General features: G+C 41.1%; 1 protein-coding gene across 5 annotated transcripts in view; it reads right to left on the bottom strand.

The window, feature by feature from the left end:
* The window catches only part of CACNA1E (calcium voltage-gated channel subunit alpha1 E), a 265,360-nt gene that overhangs the window by 62,036 nt on the left and 189,335 nt on the right, over positions 1-13,989 (bottom strand). For all 5 annotated transcript variants that reach the window (XM_040360246.1, XM_040360249.1, XM_040360245.1 and 2 more), the window contains 4 exons: positions 13,011-13,175; positions 6,538-6,648; positions 6,317-6,400; positions 2,764-2,889 (listed from right to left, as the gene is read on the bottom strand). In XM_040360246.1, the coding sequence (XP_040216180.1) occupies positions 2,764-2,889; positions 6,317-6,400; positions 6,538-6,648; positions 13,011-13,175 (486 nt within the window). The remainder of the gene's footprint in view (positions 1-2,763; positions 2,890-6,316; positions 6,401-6,537; positions 6,649-13,010; positions 13,176-13,989) is intronic.

Below are 13,989 nucleotides of genomic sequence, written 5' to 3'. Positions count from 1 at the left end.
ACTTAGAATTAACTCCAGACCTTTTACCTGCTTAATTGATGAAGAAATAATTAAGGAGTAGCCCACACCTATCCATTAATCAGCTTTTGATTCAGTTGTCCAATTACTTTTGGTTCCTTGAAAAAGGGGGTGGCTATTTTTAAGAGCTAAACCCTATCTCCGATTTGGATGTACATAGCGTAAAATTAAACCTGAGCGTGCACTTTCCGCCCATAACCCTTATATAACTATAGCTTAAATATGTTTTAGTAAATACCCAGAAAAAAAAAACTAAAATTGTGCCTGTGTCCAAATATATATGGATCTACTTGTACATTCTTACTTGCAAGAAAAAATAATTACACATGGATTCGTTTTTTACTAGACTAGAGCACATATTTCATTTTTAATTGCAGTGTTTACTTTAAAATTATTATATAATGTATATTAGCAATTAGAGGGGGTATTTATTGGCTTAGTGTAATTACAAATATTTTAGGAGGGAGCAGTAAAACACAGCCATAATGCAGCACTACAAAGCAAGATGCCGATCGTGCATATGTAGTGAACCCAGCCTAAATCAAACTGTTGTATTTTACAACTTTATCAAGAATATACATTTTTTTTTACATAAATTAATGATACAAAGGAAAATACCATATATACTCGAGTATAAGCCGAGTTTTTCAGCACATTTTTTGGTGCTGAAAATGCCCCCTCGGCTTATACTCGAGTCACCTTTTTGTGCCTGATCTCCCGGATTTTGGGGACCCGGTACCTGCTGGCCGTAGGTCTCCTGGACTCCAAACTTGGCACACATATAGCCCCACTCTTCCTCTACAGGTGTGCAAAGTTTGTTGTCCGGAGAACCTACGGCCAGGGATCACTGATTTTTCAAATTCGGGTACCCCTTCCATAGACTTCCATGTTAAACGGTCATTTCTCCGGTAAGTTTGGGGACCCGGTACCGGCCGGCTATAGGTCCCCTGGACCCGAAACTTGGCACACATGTAGCCCCAGTTCTCCTCTATGAGCTGTCTGTGGGACCTACGGCCAGCGAGCACCGTTTTTTCAAAGCCGGGCACCCCTTCTATATACTTCCATGTTAAATGTAAGTCTAGTCATGGACACAGTGAGGCATGCGCACAGTGAGGCATGGACACAGTGAGGCATGGACACAGTGAGGCATGGACACAGTGAGGTATGGACACAGTGAAGCATGGGCACAGTGAGGCATTGGCACATGTGAGGCATGGACGCAGTGAGGCATGCACATGGACACAGTGAGGCACGCAGATGGACACCCTAGGCTTATACTCGAGTCAATAGGTTTTCCCAGTTTTTTGTGGTAAAATTAGGTGCCTCGTCTTATATTCGGGTCAACTTATACTCGAGTATATACTGTACCCCATTAAATTTCACATTCACAAGCAATATTTGGTTTGAGAGATTAATGAGCTTGCCATCAATATAACCTGGAAGACCACCAAGGAGACCACCACCATTATAATGAGGAGATAAAGAGATTATAACATGCAGTGAAAATAGGAAGACCACCACTAGTATTTGGAGATAAATAAACCAATACCAGTATGAGTTGGAGATAAGGAGACCACCACAAGTATGAGGGGGAGAAGCAGGGAGACCGCCACTAGTAAGAGGTGGAGATAAGGTAACCACCACCAGTATATGGTGGAGCTAGGGAGGCCACCAACCAGTATGAGAAGAAGACAAAGGACCAGCACCAGAACAAGGTGCATATAGGGAGACCATCACAAATACATATGTATAGTATGTGGTTTAGATAAGGAGAGCACAATTAGCAAGGTATAAAGATAAGGAAACCACCACCAGCAGAAAGAGGAAATAAGGAGATTGGAGATCTGTAAAAGCAGAAAGAGGAAATAAGGAGACAGAAGACCTGTAAAAGCAGAAGATAGGAGGACCACTACCAGTATAAGGTGAAGATAATGAAACCATCACAAACAGGAGGTGGAGATAAAAACACCACCACTAGTACAACGAGAAACTAGAAAGGCAGTGCTCTTTTGAAATTTTGTATTTAAATAGTTGTTTTTATAAGCGGCTAACAGGTAGTTCCATAGCAATATCTGCTGCCTTGTCCCCATTAAATAATTAATTTTTATTGTGGGCATACATGAGCAAATGTTTGATAAGAAAGATGGGTATCTACCCGAATTTGAATGATTTTTTTGAAGTCCAAATTCCTAATTTGGCTTATAGATACTAGTGCTGCACAAGTTTGTTTCCCTCTTTCTCTATTGAAAAAGGAACAATCAGTTAATCATTTACAAAGAGATTTTCCAACATAATAAGAAAAATCACTTTGTGGAATAATAATCTCCTTGGTCAACTGCAAAACAACCCTAAACACCTCTAAACAACCCAATCAACACAAGAAACTTCAACTAAAAAATGGTATAGCAGACCAGTGTATTGTCTTTTACAGTATTTTAGTCTACTAACTAACGAAAGCTTAGTCTCCTGGCAACAGATTTATTTTGGAAGCCTAACTGAAGTCTTGCCTCTTTTTTTAAAGCTTTAAAGTCATGTAACTCTCTGTGTTACATGTTATGTGTTAAATTGTAGTTAGGTGCACTAGGTCAGACTATGGTCATAGTCATATTTAAACACAATATGCAACTGCTGTAGTGGGAAAGTGGAGGTATGACTTTACAAATAGGAAGTTGCTTCTGCACAAACTATCTAAGCACATATGAATTTCCAAGACTTCTACCAGACTCTAAAACATAGACACGTTACCTTAAAGGACTGAACAAAAGTCCATAGTAAAATGCGGATTGTGTATCCCTGCCGAAGAAGTTTAATTAGTCGGGCAGCTCGAAACAATTTCAAGAAGCTCATGTTGAAGCTGCTTGTGTTCACCAGCTAGATGGGTCAGATAAAAGACACAATTAGTTCAAAGACTAGTATTGCATTCTGTGACTGAATTGTTTTTTTATAGCAAATGATGTATAATTATCTAAGCACCTGTTTCCAGCAGTACATTTCACATACAGCAAATAACTCACACAAAGGTATCCACCTTTCCAGTACAGTCCAGTGCACATTACACCTTTTAGAAGAAAGAGGTATAGTGATATAGGCTATGGTTGTATGAGATGGGTACAGTTGATGTGTCTCTTGCCATCGTAATTGCAACACAAATGTTTCAAATCAGGTACTGCTGTGGGTACAGGGTGGCAGGACCGTTTTTGAATATTAAACCAATAAAAATAAATAATCCAATCAGATAGCTGAATTATTCTTTCATACTTATGTTCCATTCAAAATAGATTTAACTTTACCTTATTCTTACCTCTGGCCCTAGTGTGTGTGGGTAAACATGTGTTGAAATGATGAGCAGTGTTTTAGCTAAAGACCTGTAACAATTACATTTTCGCTATGTCTATGAGCCCTATGGGATTTTACCCCATATGTTAAATGTAATTAATTTTCTAGCCCCAAGTACTCTGTGCAGCAGTCGAGTTTTGTGCAAACACTTGACACTAACAGACTTTCTTCTTGAGCTATTCATTACAATTAACAATGCATGAGAGGTCACTTTATAGCTGGGTTTTAACAGTTTGTACAATAGGCATACCTGCACCTTATGCCCATTAAAGGACAATTCTGAATAAGATCGTATAACAAAAAAAAAAAAAAGACCTTGGATCCAATAAATCTTACAACCAGATTTAAAAGTCAACACTTTTTAAAAGATGTATGTATATGTTATTTTTTGAAATGGGTCATTAGTAATGGGCTCTGGCATGTTCGGGATCATAGTCCCAACCCACCTGCCCGATCCAACCAGGAAGCCAATACCGCTAATCACAGACAGTGAGACATATCCCGGTCTGTGCGGGAAATGTCTCAATGCCTGTGATTAGCAGTGTGCAGTGTCGGCTTCCTGGCGGGATCGGGCAGGTGGGTTGGGACTGCGTTCCCGAACACGCCAGAGCCCATCTCTATGGATCATACAACTACAGATTTCCTTTGTTTAGCATGCACACTTAATGAAGGAGATCTAAAAGATTCCAACATCCACACAGCCAAACAGTGGTCATTAGTCTGACAGCCAACAAACAGCTCCTGCATCTGATAGGATACAGGAGCTGTTTGGCTGATAATTTTACACCTGGCTCCTTCAAATTTTCAATCAAAGGACGTTGGGCAGAGTGGTCCAACAGGGCCTCCCACTGATCATATTTTGTATTCCTAAAGAACTGGCTGAAATGCATTCACTATAAGGCTATAAGCTTAGATCAGTAAATATACTGTTACAAAAAAAAAAAAAAACTCTGGACCATACCTGTGGATAAAGGTTGTTCATCTCACCTCTTGCACTCATAATTTATGCCATGGTTTCTTTGGAATAAACTTATGGTTTATTCCAAAAGTTTTTGGTTAGGACAACTTGCGTATAATGTATAATGAAAATAGATGACCACAACCCATCCAAGCTGTGGGTCACCTGTTATGTACCATTGTGTCATGTAAGGACACTGCTGCTAGTGATCATTAGTGCTGTATGCACTTCCAGTCTTGACTTGTCAGCTCTCAGTGAATCTCCTGAGCTATATTGCTTTCAGGCAGTAGGATGCATCGTTGATCTGAACTGCTTGAATTAGAGAACTAAATTCTGGCATTAAAGTGGAGTTCCACTCAAAAAGGGAACTTCTGCTTTAAATGCTGGTGATCCTCTGACTGGCATTTCATTTTTGGGGAGGGGGGTACCCTGTTTTTACAGGCACCCAGCTTCCACCTCCTCCCTTAGTGCCGCGGTGCCGGAAGGAAGATCACATCTCCCCCTCCCTCCCTGCAATCTTCTGGGACATGTCACAGATCCCAGAAGAGTGCCTGGTCATTCACGGCTCGCGCATGGGCAATATGAAGCCACAGCTGTGTGCCCACAGTAAGAATGCCGGCGCTGTAGAGAGGAGGGGGAGAGGTGTGAGGCTTCCTGCGCCCGCATCACTGGACCGCGTGACAGGTGAGTGTCTGATTATTAAAAGTCAGCAGCTACACTTTTTGTACCTTGCGACATTTAAATGGGTGGAACTCCACTTTAAATATGTTCGATTGCAGGAATTGAATGCCTTGTAGGCCTGCATGGCACTGAAGCACTATATTGATGAACCATGACATGACTGAACAATAGTGACTGCATATTATTATCCAATTATAAACACTGGGGTAGATTCACGTACCTTTTACGGCGGCGTATCTCCAGATACGCCGCCGTAATTTGAAATCCGCGCCTGCATATCGTTACGACGATTCTCAAAGGCAGATACGCTTTAAAAATAGGCTTCCTCCACCCATGTAACTTGATTGCGGCGGCGTAGAATTGTGTGCAATATAACATTGGCCGCTAGGGGTGCTTCCGTTGTTGTCGGCGTAGAATATGCTAATTACCTAGATACGCCGATTCACAAACGTACGTACGCCTGTCTCAATGTATTTACGTTGGTTACGTTAGGCTTTTTCGGCGTAAGGTTGATCCTGCTATTAGGAGGCGCAGCCAATGTTAATTATGGACGTCGTTCCCGCTTAGAAATTTGAATTTTTTACATCGTTTGCGTAAGTCGTTCGCAAATAGGGCTGGACGTAATTTACGTTCACGTCAAAACCAATACGTCGTTGCACCGTACTTGGAAGCAATGCACACTGGGATGTGCATAAAAAACGTCAATCACGTCAGGTTATCATACATTTACATAAAACACACCCCCCTTCCACATTTGAATTACGTGCGCTTACGCCGGCCCCATTTACGCTACGCCGCCGCAACTTACAGAGCAAGTGCTTTGTGAATACAGCACTTGCTCCTGTATGTTACGGCGGCGTAGCGTAAATACGATACGCTGCGCCGCCGTATCATTACGCGCCCCTACCTGAATCCACCCCACGGTGGTCGAATTTAGTAGTGTTATTTGTCAAGCATGGTAAAAATTCACCTACAGAAATGTTCAGTTGTGTGTCATGTGGATACAGATGGAATTTGAAGCCAAAGCTGCTAGTTAACTTTCCCAGTTGTGCACTGCACATTGGAAATAGGCAGAAACCAGTACAGATCTCTGTGGTAGTTCAGCTATTAGAGATAGAGTAGAGAAGAGCCAAAACTCTTGAAGGAAAAATAACAAGTACAACAGTATACTAACATATTGAAAGGAAGGGAGGGAAAGAAGGACAGTCCAGAACTGTACAAAACCACTCTGACACTAACCCCTTGCTTCCGATAATGTACTTCAGGCTTGATTTATATTTAAAGTACTACGAGTAAGACAAAAAGCAATCAACAACAACTCACCTTACTGTCTGTAAGTATAATCTCTGTGATGCTACCAATTACTGTAATAAAGTCAAAAATGTTCCAAGTATCCCTGAAATAGTTCTAAAAGAAAAACAGGACACGTTAAATCACATTGATCAATACAAAGAAAACAAGTCTTAAGTCCATATACAACGACCTCATCATCACATCTAAAACAACACAATTTAGGAGACATTAGTGAAGTATCAGTTACATACCAAGAATCCAAATGCAATGATCTTGAGGATGCACTCCAGGGAGAATAACATGGTGAAGGCGATGTTCAAATATTTCAAAGCAAGTTCATAAGTGTATGGTGCTTGATAATACTAGGAAGGATGGAAAATAGAGATTTGAAATTAAAATGTTTAATAACATTTATATATCTCTACTGTTGTGTTATAACAGTATTTCAGAATATGTGAATGACCAAAAGGTAAATCTCTAATGCCGCGTACACACAATCTGATTTTCCGTCAGTTGGATGGTTTTTCCAATGGAATTCTGCTCAAGCTTGGCTTGCATACACACGGTCACACAAAAGTTCTCTGAACTTTCGTCCGTCAAGAACGCGGTGACGTACAACACTACGACGAGCCGAGAAAATAAAGTTCAATGCTTCCGAGCATGCGTAGAATTTTTGCATGCTCATGCATCGGAATTTTGCATGTCGGAATTGCTACAGATTATCAGATTTTCCAATAGGAATTTTTTCCGTCTGAAAATTTGAGAACCAGCTCTCAATCTTTTGTTGGTGGAAATTCCAAAAGAAAAAGTCGGAATTTCTGATCGTGTGTACGGGGCATAACAGTAATGGATGGAAATAATTTGTTCTTACAATTTTAGCTTGAAACGTTATCATGACGTACAGCTCTAAAAATGGCATCAACACCTAATGCCCTGTACACACGATCGGTTCATCCGATGAAAACGGACTGATGGATTTTTTCATCAGATATCCGATGAAGGTGACTTTCATCAGTCGTGCCTACACACTATCGTTTAAAAAAACGATCATGTCAGAACGCGGTGACATAAAACACAACGACGTGCTGAGAAAAATTAAGTTCAATGCTTCCAAGCATGCGCTGACTTGATTCTGAGCATGCGTGGATTTTTAACCGATGGACGTGCCCACAGACGATCGTTTTTTTCTATGGGTTTTTTAACCATCAGATCATTTTAAAACAAGTTCCTAGTTTTTTAACCAATGGATAAAAACCGATGGGGCCCACACACGATCGGTTTGTCTGATTAAAACGGTCCATCAGACCGTTTTCATCAGACAAACCGATCGTGTGTACGCGGCATCAGGCTTTGAGAGCTACATTTATCTGGTTAGCTAGCTTTTTTTTTTCTTTTTTTCCTTCTTTACTTTTCTATCTAATTTTTTCTCTGTCTTTGAGCAAGTTTATGCACATGTTCCTATATTATATTGTTGCTCATTCTGTATGATGTTCCCTTTCTTCGCACCACAGTTTGCACCACAGTTATAAGTTGTATTCCTGCTTGATCGCTAGTCATAATTGTGTTCAAGATACATTTTGGATTGTATATCCTGCTGTACTCTGGTGGTTGCGTACGCATTAACTTTTGTTGTCTTACTTTCTTATTAAAAACCAATACAAATGTTATTGACAAAAAACAAAAAAACCTTAAAGGCTTAAAGTGATTGTAAACCCTTACGTATACCCAGTGAAGTGACTGGCCTCAGGTGATACACAGAGATTAAACTAATCCTCCTACATCAATTGTACCTGTTTATCTGCAGCCATCTTTCCCCTACATTCATTCAACGTGCAGAATTTACACAGGATCTCTCATCTCTGAAAAGCAGGGGACAGAGAGCTGAAGTTACATTAGTGAGGAGAGCTGTGAGAGCTGATTGGAGAGAAGAGCCCCTTCACAAAGCACTCAGAAACTGAGACAAGGCTGTCAATCAGCTGGAGCCCCTTCCCCTGTCACAATTTTTCTCTTGGTGTCAGGAAAACTTGTCAGAAGTGACTCATGGTTATAGCACAGGAGCAAGGCAGAGGACAGAAATTACACTTAGTGCTCTGGAGTGAGACAAGCACATGCTATACAGCAGGGGTTCCAAACCTTTTGAAGCACAAGGACCACTTAAGCAAATTGGTAACCGGTCTCGGGCCACAATGAGCGGAGCGGACGGATGGCAGGTCCATGTCCGCTCTGCATATGCAGAGTGGATACAGACACAACCCACTATATTTGTTTTTTTTCTTAAGCAGGTCAGAGTGCAGCTGTCCAGAGACAATCTTTGTTCCTGCTTTGCTAAGTGCATTGCCTGCACCTGAGTTGTCTGCAATGGAGGATATTTATCTGGGTTCATCTTGGTTCCCACCTGGAGCGGCTATTCCCTTTCCCATATCAAAGATTAGGCTTTAATTAAAATAGTGCGGGATTACTTATGAAAGATTAAAATTTGCCTCGTTATTTAGCGTTATTTAACAATTCTTACCATCACACACCCTTCAGACCTGATACATCTCTAGAAGAATTCCTTCTGACAGAAAAAAACAGGTACTCTGGCAACAGCTTATCACTGGCACTGTCCAGTACACCAGTGCCTAACCAGCTCTCTGGAGCAAAGGGAAAGCTTCTGTAAGTAGGCTTTTGCACATTATGTTTATATAGGGTCATTTAGATATTTTCAACATACACTATATTACCAAAAGTGCACAAAGCAAGGCCCATAAAGGCACGGATGAGCGAGTTTAGGGTGGAGGGACTTGAATGGCCTTTAAGATGAATTAGAGTGGAGACTGCAAGCCAGGTCTTCTTGTCCACATCAGTGCTTGACCTCACAAATGCGCTTCTGGAAGAATGGTCAAACTTTCCCATAGACACACTCCTAAACCTTGTGGACAGCCTTCCCAGAAGAGTTGAAGCTCTTATAGCTGCAAAGGGTGGGCCAACTCAAAACTGAACCCTACAGACTAAGACTGGGATGCCATTAAAGTTCATGTGCGTGTAGAGGCAGGTGTCCCAACACTTTTGGTAATATAGTGTAGTTTCTCTACAACAGGCCAAATGGCAGACTGCAGTATGCACCCAGACCAAGTCACAGTCCTAGCCACACCAACACATGCACATCACTTAGCAGCCTGGGTGTTCTCTTCCAGGTCTCTCCCCCACCTTCTCCACTACTGCTGTCACTGTCATCCTCACAGCAGGGCAGAAGGCACAAAGCGTAGCAGGGATGGACAAAGTGTGGCAGCTGCTTTACCTTTTAAATTAATTGCAGGGTGGTCCTAGCAACCAGCCACCCTCTTGTTAACATGAAAAGTTACATAGTTCGTTTAGCTGAAAAAAGACACATCTAAACAGTTCAACCAACATAAAAAAAAAATAGTTGGCCAGCTCCTGCCTTGTAAGGTAGAACTGTGAAGGGGCTGTGATTGGAGCGAAGGGGAGAGTTGATATAAAAGAGCATGGACATGAAGGGAGGGCTGTGAGGTGAAAGGGTGACTGTGATGAGTGAGTGAGTGAATAACTTATATAGCGCTACAAATGCGAACTGAATCGCCTCAATGCGCTTGGTATCCATTTCCTTCCATTTAGCCTTCAGAAAAGATGGGTCTTGAGTTTTTTCCTAAAGGCCAGGTGATTTGCTTACGTTCGAATATTAGTTGGTAGTGCGTTCCACAGTCGAGGTCCTTGGACTGCAAATCTACGTTCTCCTTTGGTCTTGTAGCGGGCCTTGGGGATTTGTAGAAGATTTTGGTTAGTAGAATGGAGAACACGATTGGTGGTGTGGTGTTTTATTTTCTCGCACAGATATTGGGGGGCGGTTCCTTGTACACATTTGTGTACAAGGAACGAGGGCCTTAAATGTGATTCTGTCCTTTACGGTCAACCAATGTCCTTTACGGTCTCCCTCAGAGAGGGAGAAATTGACTCCCAGGGTCTTTTTCCAGTTACCAGTTGTGCCGCCTTGTTCTGGACGACTTGTAGGCGAGCGATCTGGTATTTTGGGAGACCGAGGTAAAGGGAGTTGGCATAGTCGAGCCTGGAGTTGATTATTGTACCTACCACTACTGCGGTGTATTTTTCTGGGATGAACGGAACGAGTCTGTGTAGCTGACGGAGAAGATAGTGGGATCCGCTGACTAATGTAAATGTGATGTAAAGAGGTGGGACTGTGATGTAAAAAGGGGGAACTGGAATACAAAATACTATCACACTGGTATGGCACGCCAACTCTACCCCACAAATTCAAACCCACCATACCAGAGACCTGCTGGAGATGTTAGGAAAATCCTTGCACACTGTTACACATAGGGTGAACATGTCCACGTATCCAAATTTTCTGGAAGGAAGTACACCGCATTACCTCACAAGTAACATCCTATGACCTGAAATTATCCCCGACCCAGTTTCTCCTGCACCTCACACACATACCTCACAATTCCTACCTCAAATCACTAGCGATGCATATGATCAATGCGGCAAAACAATGTATCCCCATCAATTGGAAGACCCAAACCATCCCATCACTCAAGGAATGGTTTGAAAGAATAAAAAAAAATTGCTGAAATGGAAGAAAGTGCACGAGATACTCCAAAAAACATTGGAATTAAGTGGGAATGCTGGACACACTTCCAAACAACGACGGAATTTTCCCGACTAAGCGCTTTAACAATTTAAATACTAGTAAAATAGAGAGTCTGAAATAATGGTTTAGAAGAGCTTTACACCCTCTACAATTTACTGCCCCCTCCCCAAAGAAAAAGCCAGAACACACACTCCAAATAAAACCAGCTTCCTAGGGAGGGAAGCAAGAGTCGGTCACTAATACCATTCCCATAGGCCTCCACACCCACCGCCTCTCCTACACTTTTCTCCTACCCCCCTCTTTTCCTCTTCACTACCCAGACACCCCTCCATCTACTCATTTACCCCCATCAGCACCCCCCCCAGTCATTCTCCCTACCCCTTGGATTGACATCCTCGTTATCACCAAACAACTGAAGATGAACACACCTTGCATACCCCACATAGGAGCTTCTCACGACATCACACAGACCCCCATGAGGTTACAAACTCCTATCTTGCCGAGAGTGGCACCAAACTATTCTGAGCACTTAAACACAGGTACTCCTAGCTGAGTATCAGTACCCAATATCTCTCCTCGAGTTCTTGCGCTTTGTTGCATCTAACAAAATATAGAATTTCTGACCTGCATATTGTCTGAAATACTGCACATTCGATACTAAAACGTGAGACCTGACTCAACATATTAAGGTTTATGCTGGGTTCTTTGCATTGGATAATGACGGTTCTTTTATGAATGCTTTCAGCCAATGTTAATGTACCATTTATGTTGCAACAACCTGTACAATGTAACATGTTACTTTGTTTGATTTTATCAATAAAATATATAACAAAAAAGGGGGAACTGGGTTGTGAAGGGGGCTGTGATGTGAAAGGAGACAAAGTACACTGATGTCAAGGGAGATTGTGATGTAAAGAGGCGGAGGACTGTGATGTGAAGGAGATCTGTGATGTAATAGAAGCACTGTGATGTGAAGGGGGCACAGAAGACACTGCTGTAAAGGGGGAACTGCACTGTAAAGGGGTGCTGTGATGTGAAGGGGGGACTGCAATGTAAAGGGGGGCTGTGATGTGAAGGGGGGACTGCAATGTAAAGAAGGGCTGTGATGTGAAGGGGGGACTGCAATGTAAAGGGGGACTGTAATGTAAAGGGGGGACTACAGTGTAAAGGGGGGACTGCAATGTAAAGGGGGCTGTTATGTGAAGGGGGACTGCAATGTAAAGGGGGGCTATGATGTGAAGGGGGGACTGTAATGTAAAGAAGGGCTGTGACGTAAAGGGGGGACTGCAATGTAAGGGGGGACTGCAATGTAAAGGGGGGCCGTGATGTGAAGAGGACTGTAATGTGGGGGAATGTGTTGTGAAGGGGTGGATGAGGACACTGTTGTAGAAAGGGTGGGGTGACATAAAGGGGTGGTAAGGACATTGATATAAAAGGGAGACTTTGATGTAAAGGTGGTGGCGCTGTTATGTAAAGAATCTGAGTCAGTAAAAACATGAGGTTTGGATGTTTGCTGAAAGAAAAAAAATTCCCCACCGCTCCTGTGAATTTTAATTCAATTCCCCTGCTCTGTATTCTGCTATCTTCTGTATGAGCTAATTTTTGGACACAGGAAAAGCATAACACTATGCTGTATGTAATGCTAGGGGAAAGGTAAATATATGGATGGATGCAGCATTGTGGCTTTCCAGTGACAATGGATACCATAAAAGTATCTTGGCAACATAGCTAGGGAAATATATATATATATATATATATATATATATATATATATATATATATATATATATATATATATATATATATATATATAGTCTAATCATAACATTTCATTGTTTTTTTGGGCTAGTAGTTTATGATTTAATTTTTTTTTGCCAAATTATTAATTTTCAGAATGTATAATAGTCTTATTAAAGTTGGAACACAAGTAGATGAAGACAGCATTTCTTACTTGCTGCGTTGGCTCAACTGACTAAACCCTCAAAGGCATTAATTAATTCTAAAAATAATATCAAAAATCCACTTCTAAAGAACATGCATCATTATGAGTCCTGCATTAAAATAAATAATAATATAAATAAAATGTTAAATAGAAGGAAAATGCTTTGTTCCTACCTTCATCATTAGCACCACAGTATTCAGAGCAATCATTGCCATGATAGTGTACTCAAAAGATGGTGAAACCACAAAGTGCCAAACACGGTATTGGAAGGTATGGCGATTCTGGGGCATGTAGCGAGTGAGTGGCTTGGCACTAATAGCAAAATCTATGCAGGCTCTCTACGAAAAGATAGAATCACATTTCTCAATGCATAGAATATATATTTTTTTGACAATGTAAAATAAATGATAGGATACAGACATTCACTCCTCAAACAAGGGTAGTTTAAAATAAATTGAAACATTATACGTGTTATCACAAAAGTCCAAAATCAGTTGAGTATGTCATTGGTTAAAAGATCGCCTGGCAGACAAACTGGGCTTGTTTTTGCACATCTTTTAAATACTGTTAAACATTAACAGTGGATAGCATAGGTATACATGGACACCCGAAGAAAGATAGTAAGAAGCAGTGGTATATAGTAAAGCCCAATCACTTTGCAACACTGTAAAGCAGGAAACAAAACCTGTATATGTACGAGCAATTATGACACATATGGTATATCTACAAATTATAGATAGAAACCATATTTTTCGATCATAAAAGTGAAACTCCTGCTAAAATCTGTTTTTGTACTGTGGAATGGGGAAGAGCTTGAAACTATGGCAGGTTGGTATTGCTATCTGATTCAATTCTATTTACTTGATATGGGATTAGTCATTGTGATAGGTAAAGGGGGGGGGGGGATTTCCCCAAAAGGGTCACAGACAACAATGAAAACCCAAAGAACAGTTCTAATCCTTTTCTGCTACACCCAAAGCTATACAAACATTTCCACAAATCAATAAGTTATTTCAAATATGGCTGATTGTACTTCAATGTCTGAAAACCTTAAAAAGACTTCCTTAAGCTATGGACAAAAAAAAAAAAAAAAAAATTACATATACAATGCAGACAGTTTTTGTGTTTCTTAAAAAAAATCCTGCATCATAG

This window comes from Rana temporaria, chromosome 7, assembly GCF_905171775.1.
Source record: "Rana temporaria chromosome 7, aRanTem1.1, whole genome shotgun sequence".
Taxonomy (NCBI): domain Eukaryota; kingdom Metazoa; phylum Chordata; class Amphibia; order Anura; family Ranidae; genus Rana; species Rana temporaria.
The sequence above is the reverse complement of the archived record's forward strand: the minus strand, read 5'-3'. Positions and strand labels throughout refer to the sequence as shown.